This window comes from Salmo trutta, chromosome 12, assembly GCF_901001165.1.
Source record: "Salmo trutta chromosome 12, fSalTru1.1, whole genome shotgun sequence".
NCBI classification, from domain to species: Eukaryota; Metazoa; Chordata; class Actinopteri; order Salmoniformes; family Salmonidae; genus Salmo; species Salmo trutta.
This window is the reverse complement of record NC_042968.1, coordinates 85,833,345-85,854,464: the sequence shown is the minus strand read 5'-3', so window position 1 is coordinate 85,854,464 and position 21,120 is coordinate 85,833,345. Positions and strand designations below refer to the sequence as shown.

At 42.4% G+C, this 21,120-nt stretch overlaps 1 protein-coding gene across 1 annotated transcript; it reads right to left on the bottom strand.

Annotated features, from left to right (window-relative positions):
• Nucleotides 1–5,467: 5,467 nt before the first annotated feature.
• sumf2 (sulfatase modifying factor 2) lies at nt 5,468–19,406 on the bottom strand. Its single transcript, XM_029770210.1, has 9 exons — nt 19,185–19,406; nt 18,943–19,090; nt 15,434–15,548; nt 15,257–15,301; nt 14,817–14,967; nt 12,918–12,973; nt 7,157–7,241; nt 6,637–6,778; nt 5,468–5,793 (listed from the first exon to the last, which is right to left on the bottom strand). Exons 1-9 carry the CDS (start codon nt 19,270–19,272, stop codon nt 5,715–5,717), a joined length of 909 nt encoding a protein of 302 aa, XP_029626070.1. The 5' UTR covers nt 19,273–19,406; the 3' UTR covers nt 5,468–5,714.
• Nucleotides 19,407–21,120: the final 1,714 nt, after the last annotated feature.

Below are 21,120 nucleotides of genomic sequence, written 5' to 3'. Positions count from 1 at the left end.
GAAATGTGGAGGATTCTGGGAATGAAATTATGTAATAGTGGGACATACCAAATACAGGGGAGGTCAAAATTAGTCATTATATGTCAGGGGGGCGGGACTAAATGCAGAGTCATCAATCAAAAGTTTGACATAAGCCGTAGGATACTTCTCTCTCTCTCACTGACTGTACTATTGAGATGATCACCTTGTCCTGCTTCACCTTTACTCTCACACCTGACTGCTGTAGCTATTGTGTCCTAACTGACCTACTGCTATCCACTGCTTACTCTGCTACCTGCCTCCCCTCTCCTGGTGACACTATGTGTAACTTTTCCCTCCCATCACATAACTAGGGTATGGAAAAAGCTGTATCAAAAAGAGACAAACAAGAGCTTCTTGATACATCATTCTTTTATTGACTAATGAAAATTAGATGAACCTCAATTACATCCCGATAAGTAGGGTGTCGTATCCTTTGAAGGCTTCCCAGGCTGCAGCCCGGTGAAAAACCTAGCGCCTCCTGGCAAACACGTATATGTTTGTCTTCCAATGGATGGCTGTTGTCCAACGAATGGGTGCCATCCAAATGATCCTTTAAGGAGCTACTTGCAATTTCAACTGAAGGTCCAGCACTCCACTGAGGAAACATTGGATCCTCTTGTGCTTCATAGTCCATGGGATGATGGTCGAACGCTTTCCATTCCAAAGGATGGCTGTTGTCGTCCAATGGATGGCTGTTGTCCAATGAATGGTTGCCGTCCAATTGACCTGGAGAGAAGCCTCTCGCAATGTCAGCTGAAGACCCTGCAATCCACTGAGGAAACACTGGATCCTCTTGCGCTTCGTAGTCCATGGGATGATTGTCGAATGCTTTCCCTGAGACATGTTTTAAGGTACCTCGTCTTTAGCAATCTGAAATGAAGTGTGAACATTTTAGACAGGTAAATCTGAATAAGGAGGGGTATGAAATGATGTAGTAGTGTCACAGAAATATAAAGTAGGTAAGTACCACGTAAGTTACTCTTGCCTAGTGACAACAGGTTTGTTTGTTTCCATAGAAACACACAATAGCCATACAAAAATGTGCAGTTAAATACTTTAAAATATTGTAATACATACAACAAATCTACAAAAAGGACCAAGGCACTCCTTACATAAATAGTTCAAATAGTCATTTACTGAGCAAGAGGACAAGTACATTAGAGTGTCGTGTTTGAGAAACAGATGCCTCACAAGTCCTCAACTGGCAGCTTCATTAAATAGTACCCGCAGAACACCAGTCTCAACGTCAACAGTGAAGAGGCGACTCCGGGATGCTGGCCTTCTAAGCAGAGTTACAAAGAAAAAAACATATCTCAGACTGGCCAATAACAAAAAAAAGATTAAGATGGGCAAAAGAACACAGACATTGGACAGAGGAATTCCCAATCATTTAATTGATTTGCAGATGAAGAAAAAGTGGTGTATAGGGACGTTGTGCTATTTTCACAATACAATTATTTAATTCAATAAAGCACAACAGAAAACATATATTAATCCAGTTTTAAACCGATGGATCTCATTTAAAATGTTGGACAGTATTTTCTATCATTTATTTGGAATTAGGTCAATCCTAATTTGTCCATGTTATGAAAAAGTGTTAATTTAACGTTTTCCATCTAAGTGGTTAACAGTGTCAAGGCGAGTTATTCACGGAAGAGCACTCAATACATTACATGTATCATTGTGTTCTAGTTTTGGTTTCCGTCCCACTATTATATAATTTCATAACAGGGCTCAAGACCATAAAAATGGCAGTGTAAGAGAGAAGTATCCTGTGGCTTCTGTCAACTTCAGTATGATTGATGACCCTGTCATTAGTCCCGCCCCACTATGAGTCATTCTGTCATTCTGCCAAAACAAAAGGATGAATGACTTTTTACTTTTGGCAGAATGACAGAATGATTCGTCTTGTGGTGAGTAGGCCTACATTTTGAAAGCCAGATATAGATGGCTTGTTATTGATGAACTTTTTGACAAAATACAAGAAGAGAAGTCACATCTATGTATATCATACAAGTTATCTAGGTTTCTTCTTCTCTTGGAAATGTATTTTTCAAAAAGTTAAAAAAAAATACGAAAACATGAGTGTGCACACTTTCAAGTATGCCAGTTTTATAGTCAGTTTTGGACAGGCCCAAAGAAGCACATTGTTTTTCCCAGGTAAATGTATACATCAATAAATGAATTGACTAAAACGGGCTAAATTACAGCACGTGTATGTGTGGTTAGGGCCTGAGACAAAAAAAAAATCACAATGTAGAGTGAAATATACATTTGACGGTGACTTCATGCTATGGCTGCACCAACTTCACTATTGACATTGTCACCATGTCCTGCTTCACCTTTACTCTCACTCGTGACTGCTGTAGCTATTGTTTCCTAACTGACCTACTGCTATCCACTGCTACCTGCCTCCCCTCTCCTGTTGACACTATGTGTAACTTTGACCTCCCATCACATAACTAGGGTATGACAAAAGCTGTATCAAAAAGAGACAAACAAGAGCTTCTTGATACATCATTCTTTTGTTGACTAATGAAAATTAGATGAACGACAATTACATCTCGGCAAGTAAGATGTCGTCTCCCTTGAAGGCTTCCCAGGCTGCAGCCCATGTACTCCAGTGAGTTTATCAAGCACTTTCAGTTCCAAGAGTCAAGTGTAGTAGATGGCAGCTTGTGACAGCTAGCTTCAGAGTGCAGATTTATGTTGGTTAAATGGTATTCAATCCAACATGCAGATGGCAGATGCTTCACAATCAAAATATCTTCAGCGTCTTTGTCAATGGGAAATCCACATCCTGAGACATCCACATCATCTGGCTTCAACACTCTGGCTGCAAGAGGTTCTATTGGCCCCCAAACCCCTGTGGATTATGGAACATTGAAAAACCTAGCAAGCTTACGGACAATGTTAAATGTGATATAGCGAAGCACCTGAGTGAGTTGGGTGGGCAATTACACAGATACTTTCCCGGAGCGGACACAAACAACTGGATTCGTTATCCCTTTCATGCCCTGCCTCCAGTCCTCTTACCTATATCTGAACAAGAGATTCTCATCGAAATTGCAACAAGCGGTTCTGTGAAAATTGAATTTCATCAGAAGCCAGTGCCAGATATCTGGATTGGGCTGCGCTCAGAATATGGGTCACGCTGTTAAGACACTGATGCCCTTTGCAACCACGTACCTATGTGAGATTGGATTTTCGGCCCACACTAGCATGAAAACCAAATACAGGCACAGACTGTGTGTGGAAAATGATTTCAGACTGAGACTCTCCAATACAACCCAACATTGCAGAGTTATGTGCATCCTTTCAAGCACACCCTTCTCATTAACCTGTGGTGAGTTATTCACAATTTTCGATGAACAAATAAGGTTTTATATGTAAGATGGTTAAATAAAGAGCAAAATGATTGATTATTATTATATTATTATTTGTGCCCAAGTGCTATAAGAGCTCTTTGTCACTTCCCACGAGCCGGGTTGTGACAAAAACTAACACTCATTCTTATGTTTAATAAATGTATCGTATAGTGTGTGTGTGGCAGACTTACAATGATGGCAAAAAAAAACATTTGAGAGTGCGCTGACCCTGGTGCTTGAGGTGGTACGCAGCTGGAGGTTGAATGTTTGAAGGGGTACGGGACTATACAAAGTTTGGGAACCACTGATGTAGACTAACCTACCCGCACAGTCTACCCACACTGTATCTGTGAGCTGTTGGCTAGTGTGCATATGCCAAGGCTGGAGGAGGCACAATTTCTATTTAACAAAACAGTTTGTGACAAAACTATCGGTAGAGTTGAAAATGCGATGGAAACACATTGAAAATTACATTTTTATCTCAGTACATGAAAACATAAGTGAAGAAGTACATTTTGTGTGCACTATGTCAGTTTGGTGGAAACACACCACTGGTAGGAAAATGTGCATATTTTCTTCATGCGAATTTTAGAATATTCACATGAAAATCTGTTGCCAATAGGATTGGAAACCTAGCTACTGCGTAGTGTAGGTAAGTAGTGTAGGTAGGTAAGGGATGAAGTGAAAACCTATAGGATAGCTCTCCACGAGGTTGGTTGGGCATGAAATGACAGCAAGCTTTACAATACTGAGCCATGCTAACAGACAAGTGGGGCGGCAGGTAGGTGGTTACAGAGTTGGGCCAGTAACCGTAAAGGTTGCTAGATTGAATCCCCGAGCTGACAAGGTAAAAATCTGTCATTCTGCCCCTGAACAAGGCAGTTAACCCACTGTTCCTAGGTCGTCATTGTAAATAAGAATTTGTTCTTAACTGACTTGCCTAGTTAAATAAAGGTAAAATGAATTGGTACAGGGCAATTCCACGGTGATGCTGAGATTCACATTTTTCACTTTAAAATGTATTGTTGTGGTTAATTTCTGTATTATCAAATGAGAGAAACTTATCACACAGTTATACTTCAACTATATCTTGATTCACTTATTAATAAGGAAAGCATGTCACACCACACACATAAGTGGATGATGTGAGTGCTCTGCAATAACGATGTCTGGTCAACGAACCACCCTTAGATGATTCGTTGAGAGCCCCGACACAAAGGATACAAAGATCTTTTATAGCAAAGATACACCCCCTTAGTCTACATGACAAACAACAGATGTGTGGATTGGGTCACAAGGTTAGGATTTGTATGAAAGAAATTAATCATTCACAGCAGACATTATCTGCTGTAAAGACTTCTCATTGTGTGGAAACCAGGGTCTGGCCCCCAAAACAAGGTTCCCCTCATCATTATCCATTCCCGAGCCATCTCCACCCTGGTACCTCCCGGCACACAAACACCAACTCATGCTATGGAATGCAGTCTTTTAGGTTATCACCAAAGACATTGTAAATCTACTGTCAGCATTAAATCTCCCAGAGGCCCAACTCAGAAGACCACGCACAGATGAGTGTTCTAAGAACCCTATGATTGCAAATGGTTAAAAGTAGTCCTTGTGCATAGAGTTGTATGGTTTGTTTCATACATTTTAAAGTGAACATTCTTAGTGTCGGCATCACTCTGTTACCATGGAATTGCCCTACAGCTGGGTTCAGTCCTACATTCTGTGTCTTCACTTACAGTGAGCTGCAAAAGCATTGGGACAGTGACACATTATTGTTGTTGTTTTGGCTCTGTACTCCAGCACTTTAGATTTGAAATGATACAATGACTATGGAGGTTAAAGTGCAGACTGTGAGCTTTAACTTGAGGGTATTTTCATCCATATCGGGTAAACCGTTTAGAAATTACAGCACTTTTTACACATAGTCCCCCCATTTTAGGGGACCAAAAGTATTGGGACAAATTCACTTATGAGTATTTAAGTTGTCAAAAGTTTAGTATTTGGTCTCATATTCTTAGTACACAATGATAAAGTGTGAAAATTTTGTGTAAGTAAGTACATTTTACAACATCTTGATGTAAAATCTTGTTTATTACTCATTGTATTACAGTAGTTTGTAGAAAAAGACACATAGGTTAAGCAGATTGATTTGAGCCCAGGTCTCCACAGGAGAAAAATGTTCCTGCACATTATCAACATCATCACCACTGTCTCAGTCTTAATTTTACTAAATGCTATGGTCACTGCATAGTACCAATAACTGGTTTCTATCTTGCTCTCCCTTGTGGCATCACTTTTATCGTCTTCGTTTATTGGTCCCTACAGCTCTGTTTTGTCCTTCCTGGCAGCACACCTGAAGCCCAGGTTATCAGAAGCTGAGTCCGGAGTATTCCCCATCCTGTAGAAAAGACAGAAACAAAACACAGTCCCATTTCAACACCCACACTTTCCAAGTAAAGTAACAGCAACTGATCCTCAAACCCTCATTCTATACATTGAAAACCGAAAGGTTACTGGATCGAAATCCAAGCCGACAAGGTAAAAATCTGCCCCTGAGTAAGGCAGTTAACCCCCCAACAACTTCTCCCTGGGCGCCGATGATGTGGAGGTTGATTAAGGCAGCTCCCCGCACCTCTCTGATTCAGAGGGGTTGGGTTAAATGCGGAAGACACATTTCAGTTGAATACATTCAGTTGGACAACTGACTAGGTATCCCCCTTTCCCTTTCCATGACTTGGGGTGAAATATATCACATTTCTTTAATTTTTTTAAACTGTTGTTTCAACACCTGTCGAATAGAAACCTCAAATCGCCCTACTTCTGAAAAAGTTAATTGGGCCGGATAAACTGAAGTGGACTCGGCCCGGGTACCATTAGCTGGAGCTCGGGGGTAATATGATTCTGACAGAGTCGGGAAGAGCTCGGCCTGCATGAACCCCCTTGAGTCCGAGTCCATGCCGAGTCTCGGATTAGGCCCGAGCCCAGCGTGTTGACTGGATACAGTATGCCACAAGACCCTAACCCGCTTTGGTGCGCTCTGCCAGCTGTTGTTTGCCAAGCTGAATCATGCAAACCCTGCTGGAAAAGATAATTACTCAAATGTTTTAATAATTGTAATGTTGCTAGTATATTACATGCAATGGGGGCATAAGACGTCCCGACGAGATTTCAACCAGTAAAATACGTCTTTATCACGTCGTATGCCTACTGGGCAAGCTTCGCATCCTAAACTGTCACTCGCCTGGTCGTGATTCGAGCCTTGTGATTGGCTGATCCATCTTCCGTGTCGATCCAGGAACCACCACGTAACACGAACATTGGTCGTCCTCCAGGGAAGGGTGTAGATGTCCACTCCCATGCATTTCCCATCATGTCATACAGTCCTGAGGGAGGGGACAGAGAGACAAACTGATGACCAATTCGAAATGGACCCCTGGCCCATTGTCCTATGTCAGTGGAGTCACACCTACATGACTTTTGTCCTTCAAAACGGCAGTCCAGGCAGAATCATTGCGCTGTCACTACTCCTATACACTACTCCTGGCAACTACTCCCTATGCACTACCCCTGGCCACTACTCCTATAAATTTTTCCTGTTCATTACTTCCTATACACTACCCCTGGCCACTACTCCCTATACACTACTCCTGGCCACTACTCCTATGTAGATCTGAAAGAATTGGATATGGATCAAGAAAATGGTGATGCTCTGATTCTCCCGTTGCTAAGCTGGGTGGAAGGCTGTATAATGGGATATTTACCAAAACTGTTCTGAGGAGGGAAAGCAGTGACAGGGGCGATACCATGGTAACCGTCCTCTGCTGTGTCTCCATCAGGGAACAGGCCCTGAAACACACATACAAAACACATCAGGATAATAATGTAATGTCTCATTTGTAACAGGTCGTAATCAATATAACGTCACAATAGTGTTGGATTTGGATGCTGAGGGGCAAGGAGACCCCCTAGCTCCACTAAAACCATTGACAACTACATGCCGTTTTCAAGGGATTGTTAAATAAATGTTATAGGCTAACTATTTAAGTTGGAATTGTGAAGAAAAAGTCCCAACTTTAAATCTTCATCATACTTCTTATTATTATTATTATTCTGCACGTTACTCCTCTTACACCGTTTAAGATAGTAATGCCATTCAAACTTAAAAATGTGCAGACTGGAATAGTGTGGTTGCATACAACTTTTTGATATTATTTATACTTTTTAAACTACATTTTTTTGTCATTCTTTTTGTCCATCATCATTCACTTTAATTTTACTTTTGAAAAAAGCTCCACATTGTGACATCATCACTTCCAACTTCCATTCACTGTAAATGCAACAAATCAGCAACTTTGACCACTTTGCTAAACACAAGTTAGAGGGTATGACATCTTTCTTTACTTCTCTACTATTCAAATCTGAAATAATAACTGAATTATCTGGTTCCGATCAAACGTTACAGCTGTATAAGTGACCGCATCAACAACATTTTCTGTAACTTTTTATAAAGAACTGACATTTTGACCACTTTCCGAACAAGTTAGACAAAAAGTTAGAGGTTATGACATCTTCGTCTACTTTTCTGTTATTCAAATCTGGAACAGAAATATTTTGTGCAGATCTAATATAGCTGTTTTAGTAACCGCATCAACAACTTTGTCTTAATTTTCTCAAACAACTGCTCTTTTGACCACTTTCCCAACACTTTAGAATAAAACTTCAGTAGGGTATGACACCTTGGTCTACGTCTCTGCTCTTCAAATCTGAAATAAGAACAGAAATATCTACTACTAATCTAGAGTTACAGCTGTTTTAGTAACCACATCATCGATTAACTGCTATGGAACATTTCAAAACTTTCAATTTATAACAATTTACAAGCACATTCTAAGAATCACACAAATCAGCTATCTTGACCACTTTTCCCAACACCGTAGACAAACTTAAAGGGTATGACACCTTGGTCTACTTCTCTGCTATTCAAATCTGAAATAAGAACAGAAATATCTACTACCAATCAAGAAGTACAGCTCTAATTTAGCTAACTTCCCACTATTGAATTAACTGCCATACAACTTTTCAGAACTTTCAATTTATAACAATGGGGGAGCACATTCTAAGCATGACACAATTACTTTTGACACTAATCTGCTACCTTGACCACTTTTCTCAACAACTCGTCCTAGACAACAACTTAAAAGGGTAACTTCAACAATGCCTCCTTGTCATCTATACTCTATCACATTTTCCATATACTGTGGTATTCTAGTAGGAGACTGTATAAAAGTGTAGTAGGCTAGTCTGAGTGGTTATTTGTGATGAAATATGTGATCTAACTGCCCCACATTCCAAAATAATAAGGTTGATAGTGTAGTCTATCAAAGTAATCAGACCAATTATTTTACATAATTTTTCTACTTGGCTTCAGTAAAAGATTTTAAACTTCTTCCACTACTACAGAAATACTTGTAATGAGTTAAAGCAAGTCCCACCAATTTTTTTTTTCATGGACATTTTCATGGGCATTTTAATGTCACACGAAGAGCATAGTCAGAACTACACATTTCCGATTATTCCATATTTATCTCTATCAGAGTTCTACAGCAAACAGTAAACATCAGTTGATCGTGTATTTTCAGATACGTGAGGGTTGTGAGATCCATTTGGCATGCTTGCTTCATCAAAGATTAGGCTTTTGGAAAGAGCTTGACATGGGCAAGTCCTCATCCTGGTAAAGTTGTTAGTCGGACTGCTGTCATCACCACTATAGATGGCAAGCAAATCAAACAATATTTGGATATAGCCATCTATACTGAACAAAAACAAACGCAACATGCAACAATTTTACTGAGTTACAGTTCATATAGTGGTGCAGTGGTCTAAGAGACTGCATCTCAGTACAAGAGACGACACTTCATCACATCCGGACGTAATTGGGAGTCCCAAAGGGCAGCTCACAATCGGCCAAGCGCAGTCTGGGTTTGGCCTGGGTAGGTCGTCATTGTAAATAAGAATGTTCTTAACTGACTTTCCTAGTTAAATAAAGGTAATATATATATATATATATATATATATATTACACACACATATATATGTATATTACACACACACACACACACACACACACACACACACACACACACACACATATATATATATATATTACACACACACACACACATATATATTACACACACACACACACACACACACACACACACACACACATATACATATATATATATATATATATATATATGACTTAGTACTTGGTGGCAAAACCCCTGTTGGCAATCACAGAGGTCAGACGTTTCTTGTAGTTGGCCACCTGTTTTGCACACATCTCAGGAGGGATTTTGTCCCACTCCTCTTTGCAGATCTTCTCCAAGTCATTAAGGTTTCGAGGCTGACGTTTGGGAACTCAAATCTTCAGCTCCCTCCACAGATTTTCTATGGGATTAAGGTCTGGAGACTGGCTAGGCCACTCCAGGACCTTAATGTGCTTCTTCTTGAGCCACTCCTTTGTTGCCTTGGCCGTGTGTTTTGGGTCATTGTCATGCTGGAATACCCATCCACGACCCATTTTCAATGCCCTGGCTGAGGGAAGGAGGTTCTCACCCAAGATTTGACGGTACATGGCCCCGTCCATCGTCCCTTTGATGCAGTGAAGTTGTCCTGTTCCCTTAGCAGAAAAACACCCCCAAAGCATAATGTTTTCACCTCCATGTTTGACAGTGGAGCTGGTGTTCTTGGGGTCATAGGCAGCATTTCTCCTCCTCCAAACACGGCGAGTTGAGTTGATGTCAAAGAGCTACATTTTGGTCTCATCTGACCACAACACTTTCACCAGTTGTCCTCTGAGTCATTCAGATGTTCATTGGCAAACTTCAGACGATCATGTATATGTATTCTTGAGCAGGGGGACCTTGCGGGCGCTGCAGGATTACAGTCCTTCACGGCGTAGTGTGTTACCAATTGTTTTCTTGGTGACACTGGTCCCAGCTGCCTTGAGATCATTGACAAGATCCTCCTGTGTAGTTCTGGGCTGATTCCTCACCGTTCTCATGATCATTGCAACTCCACGAGGTGAGATGTTGCATGGAGCCCCAGGCCGAGGGATATTGACAGTTCTTTTGTGTTTCTTCCATTTGCGAATAATCGCACCAAATGTTGTCACCTTCTCACCAAGCTGCTTGGCGATGGTCTTGTAGCCCATTCATGCCTTGTGTAGGTCTACAATCTTGTCCCTGACATCCTTGGAGAGCTCTTTGGTCTTGGCCATGGTGGAGAGTTTTGAATCTGATTGATTGATTGCTTCTGTGGCCAGGTGTCTTCTTTACAGGTAACAAGCTGTGGTTAGGAGCACTCCCTTTAAGAGTGTGCTCCTAATCTCAGCTCGTTACCTGTATAAAAGACACCTGGGAGCCAGAAATCTTTCTGATTGAGAGGGGGTCAAATACTTATTTCCCTCATCAAAATGCAAATCAATTCATAACATTTCTGACATGCGTTTTTCAGGATTTTTTTGTTGTTATTCTGTCTCTCACTGTTCAAATAAACCTACCATTAAAATTATAGACTGATCCTTTCTTTGTCAGTGGGCAAACGTACAAAATCAGCAGGGGATCAAATACTTTTTTCCCCTCACTGTATGTATGTATGTATGTATGTATGTATGTATATATAAATAAAAGGAAATCAGTCAATTGAAATCAATTAATTTGGCCCTAATCTATGGATTTCACATTACTGGGAATACAGGTATGCATCCGTTGGTCACAGATACATAAAAAAAAGGTAGGGGCGTGAAAACCTGTCAGTATCTGGTGTGACCACCATTTACCTCATGCAGCGCGACACATCTCCTTCACATAGAGTTGATCAGGCCCTTGATTGTCTGTGGAATGTTGTCCTTTTCAATGGCTGTGCAAAGTTCCTGGATATTGGCGAGAACTGGAACACACTGTCGATCCAGAGCATCCCAAACATGCTCAATGGGTGACATGTCTGGTGAGTATGCAGGCCATGGAAGAACTGGGACATTTTCAGCTTCCAGGAATTGTGTACAGATCGTTGCGAAACATGAGGTTGCTGAAACATGAGGTGATGGCGGCGGATGAATGGCACGACAATGGGCCTCAGGATCCGTCATGTTATCTCTATGCATTCAAATTGCCATCGATAAAATGCAATTGTGTTCGTTGTCCTTAGCGTATGCCTACCCATATCATAACCCCACCTGTCACAATGGGGCACTCTGTTCACAACGTTGACATTAGCAAACTGCTCGCCCACACAACGCCATACACGTGGTCTGCAGTTGTGTTTCCGGTTGGACGTACTGCCAAATTCTCTAAAACGACATTGAGGCAGGTGGCTTATGGTAGAGAAATGAACATGCAATTCTCTGGAAATAGCACTGGTGGACATTCCTGCCGTCAGCATGCCAATTGTACACTCCCTCAAAACTTGAGACATCTGTGGCACTGTGTTGTGTGACAAAACTGCACATTTTAGAATGGTCTTTTATTGTCCACAGCACAAGATACACCTGTGTAATGATCGTGCAGTTTAATCAGCTTCTTGATATGCCACACTTGTCAGGTGGATGGATTATCTTGGCAAAGGAGAAATGCTCACTAACAGGAATGTAAACAAATTTGTGCACAAAGTTTGAGAGAAATCATATTTTTGTGCGTATAGAACATTTCTGGGATCTTTTATTTCAAATCTGCTTGATAGGCAGAGCCCACAAATGATGGGAAATTAACCTAAACCACTCATACTTTTCAGGTATAGTTGACTTTTTATATCACTCAAATATCCAATTAATGGTGGCCATGAAAGATATCGTAAGGCTACCCTCACATATCTGAAATTACATGATGAATTTATTTTTACTGATGAAAAGCATGCAGTTACTTGCTGTAGGCTATAACTCTGATGATAGATCTAAATGTGAGCAATTGTTTTGAATTGGAATAATCTGACATCTGCAGTTCTGACTCAGCGCTTCAGGAGGTGATAATATTGCAACCAAATAATGAACATTTATTTAACAATGAAAATTGCACACAATTTTCAATGGTTTTTGCAGAGCTGCGAGTCTCCTTGTCCCCCAGCAGGCAAATCGAACACTCTGCACCTTATTGTGACGTTTTATTGATAACGACCTGTACTGCTATGTGATGTAACCTTGCTGATGATTTAAGTGAACAGTACAAGGGATACTAATTGTAAACACTTTATAAATCATGAATAAAATATTTCTGAGCAAATCCTAACATGGAAACTTGTGTAGGATGTAGGTTATGTAAGTTTTAACTTTGGCTTTAAAACACGGGAACCAAAATATATTTTTACAGAATTACTGAGAAAGTTGAGAAGAACATTAGAATGTCCATGTCAGGATGGTGAATGTGATGTCATTGTGTCAGGATGGTGAATGTGATGTCATTGTGTCAGGATGGTGAATGTGATGTCATTGTGTCAGGATGGTGAATGTGATGTCATTGGTCTGACCTGCCACAGGTTGGAGCGTTTGGACTGGAATTTGTTTCCCCAGGGATACGTTCTACCTGGAGGGAAGAAGGGGTTCTGTTATCAACATGGAATGGAGGAGGGCTGTTATACAGTGGGGGGAAAAAGTATTTGATCCCCTGCTGATTTTGTACGTTTTCCCACTTACAAAGAAATGATCAGACTATAATTTTAATAGTAGGTTTATTTGAACAGTGAGAGACAGAATAACACCAAAAAAATCCAGAAAAACGGATGTCAAAAATGTTATAAAATGATTTGCATTTTAATGAGGGAAATAAGTATTTGACCCCTCTGCAAAACATGACTTAGGACTTGGTGGCAAAACCCTTGTTGGCAATCACAAAGGTCAGACGTTTCTTGTATTTGGCCACCAGGTTTGCACACATCTCCGGAGGGATTTTGTCCCACTCCTCTTTGCAGATCTTCTCCAAGTCATTAAGGTTTCGAGGCTGACATTTGGCAACTCGAACCTTCAGCTCCCTCCACAGAGTTTCTATGGGATTAAGGTCTGGAGACTGGCTAGGCCACTCCAGGACCTTAATGTGCTTCTTCTTGAGCCACTCCTTCGTTGCCTTGGCTGTGTGTTTTGGGTCATTGTCATGCTGGAATACCAATCCACGACCCATTTTCAATGCCCTGGCTGAGGGAAGGAGGTTCTCACCCAAGATTTGATGGTACATGGCCCCGTCCATCGTCCCTTTGATGCGGTGAAGTTGTCCTGTCCCCTTAGCAGAAAAACACCCCCAAAGCATAATGTTTCCACCTCCATGTTTGACGGTGGAGATGGTGTTCTTGGGGTCATAGGCAGCATTCCTCCTCCTCCAAACACGGCGAGTTGAGTTGATGTCAAAGAGCTCCATTTTGGTCTCATCTGACCACAACACTTTCACCAGTTGTCCTCTGAGTCATTCAGATGTTCATTGGCAAACTTCAGACGGGCATGTATATGTATTCTTGAGCAGGGGGACCTTGCGGGCGCTGCAGGATTACAGTCCTTCACGGCGTAGTGTGTTACCAATTGTTTTCTTGGTGACACTGGTCCCAGCTGCCTTGAGATCATTGACAAGATCCTCCCGTGTAGTTCTGGGCTGATTCCTCACCGTTCTCATGATCATTGCAACTCCACGAGGTGAGATCTTGCATGGAGCCCCAGGCCGAGAGATATTGACAGTTATTTTGTGTTTCTTCCATTTGCGAATAATCGCACCAAATGTTGTCACCTTCTCACCAAGCTGCTTGGCGATGGTCTTGTAGCCCATTCCAGCCTTGTGTAGGTCTACAATCTTGTCCCTGACATCCTTGGAGAGCTCTTTGGTCTTGTCCATGGTGGAGAGTTTGGAATCTGATTGATTGATTGCTTCTGTGGACAGGTGTCTTTTATACAGGTAACAAGCTGTGGTTAGGAGCACTCACTTAAGTGTGTGCTCCTAATCTCAGCTCGTTACCTGTATAAAAGACACCTGGGAGCCAGAAATCTTTCTGATTGAGAGGGGGTCAAATACTTATTTCCCTCATTAAAATGCAAATCAATTTATAACATTTTTGACATGCGTTTTTCTGGATATTTTTGTTGTTATTCTGACTCTCACTGTTCATATAAACCTACCATTAAAATTATAGACTGATAATTTCTTTGTCAGTGGGCAAACGTACAAAATCAGCAGGGGATCAAATACTTTTCCCCCCACTGTACATGAATGGCTATTAATTTGAAGCTTAATAAAAAACACTTAACAAGACTTTGAATTCTATTTCCATGGGTTCTTATTCTATGGTGAGATATGTGACGTATTCTTTGTGGAGATCCACCCCAGCAGGCATTGTAATAAAGAAAATCCCACTACAATTTTCTATTTTATGTTAACAAGCCCCACTCACCCTGCAGGCCCCCACGCGCGGCCCACTCCCACTCCTCCTCGCTGGGCAGCCTCCTCCCCCTCCAGCTGCAGAAGGCCTGGGCATCGTTCCAGCTCACCTGGACCACTGGGGAGTCCAGACGCTCCCGGATCCCAGAACCAGGACCTGCAGGCTGGACAAACACATGGAGAGGAGTCAGGTAGTCCAGATATAGGTACAGGGGGGCAGGGACATGGTAAGACATTCAGGAGGTGAAATAATCAGTAGAGGAAAAACAGAATCAAAAGGAGAGAACCAATGAGGAAGGGATGGGTATCAACATCAAGAGAGGAGTAACAGAAGAAGGATATAGGTGGTAGAATAATCAAAGGGGTAATACATACAGGAAGTGATTAATATTCAGTATGGAATGGTGAAGGACTAGAGCGTGGATGGGAAAAACAAAAAAATGACTTCATTACCTGCCTCCAAAACACCCGCTCGACTGGCATCCACCAAGGTGCTGACTTCAGGGGGGAAAGGAGAGTTAATCATTATCACAATTCAAAGGGGAAAAAAACAACCAAAAAACAACTTACCTATCACCTATCAGTGTGAGAGATGTTTGATATGAAATGCAGAAGTGACTTTCAACACACCTCTATTTTCTCTGTCACTTTGCTCTTCAGCTCTTCAGACACAAAGTCCTGGAACACAAAACTCCAGCCGAAGGTCTCTGCTTCAGTCTTGTATTTCTGTGCCCTGACAAACTCCCTGGGATGAAGACAATAAACCACTTCAATATTCTCAGTTTCCAGTGTCAACTAGTGTACCCACATACAAACCGACCAAGCATAGACTGATGCCAATGTCTTTTGGCCGTCTTGGTGCGGACATGCCTCAATTTCAACGTCCACGGACGTTGATTTTTTGTCCGGACCAGACCAAATCTGAACCATTCATAGACGTCTATGTTTGGTTCAGATTTGGTCTGTTCCGGCCCGGCCTCGATTTGGCCCGGTCCGGACCGGCCTCGATTTGGCCCGGTCCGAACCGGCCTCGATTTGGCCCGGTCTGAACCGGCCTCGATTTGGCCCAAACATAGACATACATTAGTTTTCAAAAGTTTGGACAGCACAGTACAGTAGAGCACAGAAGAGTATAGTACATTACAGTACAGTCAAGAAAAGTAGAGTAAAGTACAGCACAGTAAAGAAAAGAAAAGTCAAATTTACTCTGTTCTCTACTGAACTAAACCATACTGTACTCTACTAAATTAAACTGTACCGAAATGTACTCTGTGCTCTATTGTGCCATACTTTACTGTGCTGTTCAAACTTGTGCAACACATCAAATCAAACGTTTGTCACATGCGCGGAATACAACAGGTACCGTGTAAGTAGTATTTCATACCTTACCGTGAAATACTACTTACAAGCCCTTAACCAACAATGCAGTTCAAGACATAGTAAATTTTTTTTATAAAAAGTAACACAATAAAATAAATGAGCCTATATACAGGGGGTACGTGTATCAAGTCAATGTGTGGCGGTACAGGTTAGGTAATTTGTGCATGTAGGTAGGTGTAAAGTGACTATGCATAGATAATAAACACCGTCTAGCAGCAAGTAAAAACAAAGGGGGGGGGGGGGGGGGGGGGGTCAATGTAAATAGTCCGGTGGCCATTTGATTAATTGTTCAGCAGTCTTATGGCTTGGGATTAGAAGCTGTTAAGGAGCCTTTTGGTCCTAGACTTAGTGCTCCAGTACCGCTTGCCGTGCCATAGCAGAGAGAACAGTCTATGACATGGGTGACTGGAGTCTTTGACAATTTTTTGGGCCTTCCTCTGACACCGCCTGGTATAAAGGTCCTGGATGTCACGTGGAGCGGAACAAGTGAACCCAAGAACAGACTCAGATGAGAAGACTGGGATGAGGTAACCACGGTATTTATTGAAACACGGGGGGAAGATTGGGTGCAGGCCAGGGTAAGCTCGGGCAGGTTGCCGGAAACGAGGTGCGGAGACTGAGGCTGAAGTGAGAGGTATTGGGACAGGGTAAGCAGGTCCGAAGGGGAATCCAAGGAAGTGTTGAGTGGGGAATCCAGGACAGAGCAGCAGGACTGACGAGAAGTCGGACTGGAGACAGGGACCAGAGTCAGAGCGGGTAGAACTGTAGCAGAGAGGAAAACAGCGTCAGGCAAGGGAAAACAGGCACAACAGGACAACAGGAACAAACAGCTAAAAACATGGACTGACTGAGCAGAGATTCTGATCTGGCAGTGTGGAAGAGGCAGGACTGAGTATTTGTAGAGGTCTTGATTATGGAACAGGTTGCAGCTGGTGGGGATCTGCTCTGGCTCCAGCACATCTGTCTCCGCCCACACAATCCCACACACACACACACACACACACACACACACACACACACACACACACACACACACACACACACACACACACACACACACACACACACACACACACACACACACACACACACACACACACACACACAGGGAGAGAGGGAGAGAGCACTGGGGGAGTGGCGGCAGGTCAAGGAGACACCGGATGAGCACTGGAGGGGGTGGCAGGAGCAGATGTGACACTGGATAGTAGGAAGCTTGGCCCCAGTGATGTACTGGGCCGTACACTCTACCCTCTGCAGTGCCTTATGGTCGGAGGCCGAGCAGTTGCCATAACAGGCGGTGGTGCAACCGGTCAGGATGCTCTCAATGGTGCAGCTGTAGAACTTTTTGTGGTTCTGGGGACCCATGCCAAATCTTTTTAGTCTCCTGAGGGAGAAAAGGTGTTGTCGTGCCCTCTTCACAACTGTCTTGCTGTGTTTGGACCATGATAGTTTGTTGGTAATGTGGACACCAAGGAACTTGAAACTCTCAACCCGCTCAACTACAGCCCCGTCGATGTGAAGGGTGGCGTGTTTGGCCCTCCTTTTCCTGTAGTCCACGATCAGCTCCTTTGTCTTGCTCACGTTGAGGGAGACGTTGTTGTCCTGACACCACACTGCCAGGTCTCTGACCTCCTCCCTATAGGCTGTCTCATTGTTGTCGGTGATCAGGCCTACCACTGTTGTGTCGTCAGCAAACTTAATTACGGTGTTGGAATCGTGCTTGGCCACGCAGTTGTGGGTGAACAGAGAGAACAGGAGGGGACTAAACATGCCCCCCTAAGCCCCGTGTTGAGGATCAGCGTGGCAGATGCGTTGCTGCCTACCCTTACCACCTGGGTGCGGCCCGTCAGGAAGTCCAGTGAGATTGCGTCATCTGTGGATGTGTTGGGGCTGTATGCGAATTGGAGTGGGTCTAGGGTTTCCGGGATGATGGTGTTGATGTGAGCCATGACCAGCCTTTCAAAGCATTTCATGGCTGACAATGTGAGTGCTACGGGGCGGTAATCCCTTAGGCAGGTTACTTGGGCACAGGGACTATGGTGGTCTGCTTGAAACAAGTAGGTATTACAGACTCGGTCAGGGAGAGGTTGAAAATGTCAGTGAAGACACTTGCCAGTTGGTCCGCGCATGCTCTTAGTACACTGGTAATCCGTCAGGGCCCCGCGGCCTTGTGAATGTTTAAATGTATATTTTGGTCATCCAACAGACGCATCCAGAGCATTCAACAGCAACATACAGTATCACAGTCCTAACAAGACAAGAAAAAACATTACTGAGAATGTTATTGTAGTTAAAGTAGTCTGTCGGTTTATTCTGTAGGTTGGACTACTTTGAACATCATCACTGTCCGTTTGAATGCTTTTTTAAAAAGCTAACATATGTCCATGTGACAGATGGGAGCAATAATACATATTCTATGTTGCAATCTTCCATTGGTTCCTCCTTCCTATATTAAATGGATAAAAACAATATCATTGTGATATAATCCTTACTTCCTTGAGAATGTATGTGCAGTTGAAGTTTGGCCACAGTATCAATTACCAAAAAAAGACAGAACCGAAAATGAACCTGATATCAATGTCCGGGGGGAAAAAAAAAAGTTTTTTCAACGTCCAGAAAATACATATTTTCACCGTTTTTTCAATACTTAAAAAATTAACCCAACTTCAACTTCTGAAAAATACGTTTTTTTTATACATCCTTTCAACGTAATGTTGCTTACTGGGAAGTATTATCATCGCTGTATCAAAGTAAGTTACCTGAAGTCAGAATTAGTGACGGGATATTTATCGATTCTGAATGGATCGACTGTCACTTCTTTTGTGGGTGATTCTCCATCCCTGCCGTCGGCTGAGTTCGTCCCCATCGTCATCTTTCCTCCTGGAATTTGCACCATTCCTTCATCGTCTGCAAAGCCAAAGATTTACAGTTGTGAAGCTGCATCTGCTGTATTATTTAATTGTGCAGAAAAAGTTGATTAGCATTAGTGAATGTACCTTACCTGCGATGCAAGACAGAGCGGAGAGGCACAAAATAAGTACTATTCTGAGGTTCATGGTTATAAATTGATAAGGCGACCGTGTTTTCATAAACTAGCGGAATGTGCAGGTCCAGGGTAAGTACGTTCATGTACTTTGAGCACCATAGATCAACGCTCTCTAAGTAGCCATTGTTTTGTGTATATATACACTTCTCCAGCTTTACACTGAACCCTGAAACAATTACAGTCGGACTATTTTCACTGACGGACAGGAAACTGGTCCGACTGAAAAAAAACAGTTCCCTTTGGAAACAACTTTGTTGAAACGTTGACTCACTTGTGCATCATTTCCATATATAATTAGCCTAAAGCGTGTTAGCGTTAAATTAATCAGGAATTTTGTGTAAATCTTACTTGCCTTTCTCGTCCCGCTTGGAGAACAAAGCTCCAAGTAGTCTTTGCCCAGTGGGCTGTTACATTTCCCCAGCCTATATCCTCTCTCCTCCAAACGATGTGTCTCCGTATCATGTCATCATTTTTTCTGTTTTTATCGTAGGGTTCACCTACAGGTACTGCTGTCTGCCTTGGCCTCCCAGGTGTCCCATCCGGAGAACATGGAAGAGAACACCCTGATTATTTTACGAAAGGACGTACTCCGCTCTGCCACCAAGGCATTCAGCTGGAAACGATTCAACCTCAGAGGTTCAATGTGAGTCGACCAACATGGTCAAACACAGGAGTTCCTTCAGCTGTTGATGGCAGCCACCCGAGACTGTTGTTTGTTCCAGGGGCCAGACCACTGCAAAAGTCTAGTATTGGACTACAATGGTAAATTGCTTATTTTGTAATATCGCACTGTTTATATGTTCAAATATGACACTTTCTATCTAGTCCTAGAACTCTGTCCTGTTGTATCACTTTCAGTGTAGTCCTAGCAAAGTGAACTATAAGGTCCTATATGGTATATTACTACATAGCTATGTGGCATCTTATGTGCTATCCATAGTAACCCCCCCCCCCCAAATAAAATATGGATAATATTTTAATATAGTGGTATTAACTTGTACCATGTTTTAGCGTGGGATAATGTACAGGCTGGTGGGGAGCATGATCAGTGTCTGAGTGGTGAGATATGACCCCACTTCCTGTCCAGGAGAACGTTTGACATGATCTGTGGTCTTTCTGCTCTTGTGGCCCTGGATGAGATCACACATCAGGAAATACGAGCCAGGCTGGAAAAGGCACGTGACATGTTCTGGTTCATGTGTTCTTTGCCGTATATATTGGTTTGTGTTTGTAGTCTGAGCCCTGGGCTTGTATTCACAGCTTCTCAGACTAGGATTGCTGATCTTGGACCAGGTCCTCCCTGTAATTACAGGTAACTGCAAAAATAAAGAAAATGCCAATATAAAGTGTCTTAATAGGGTGTTAGGCCACCACGAGCCAGAACAGCTTCAGTGTACCTTGGTATAGATTCTACAAGTATCTGGAACTCTGAGGGATGCAACACCATTCTTCCATGAGAAATTCCATAATTTGGTGTTTTGTTGATGGTGGTGGAAAATGCTGTCTCAGGCTCTGCTCCAGAATCTTCCATAAGTGTTCAATTGGGTTGAGATCTGGTGACTGAGACGGACACAGCATATGGCTTACATTGTTTTCATGCTCATCAAACCATTCAGTGACCATTCGTGCCTTGTGGATGGGGCAAAGCCATCGTAGCAAAGATAATGGCCTGCCCAGCATTGTTATACATGACCCTAAGCATGATGGGATGTTAATTGCTTAATTAACTCTGAGAGCAGGTGCTTCCAATCTACTTTTTATTCCTCATTTACTCAAGTGTTTCCTTTATTTCTGCATTTACCTGTATACTCTTATTCATTATGATCTAAAATGGGAAACTGACCCTAGATCAGCACTCCTACTCTGAGATGCTTTGTGAATACAGGCCTGG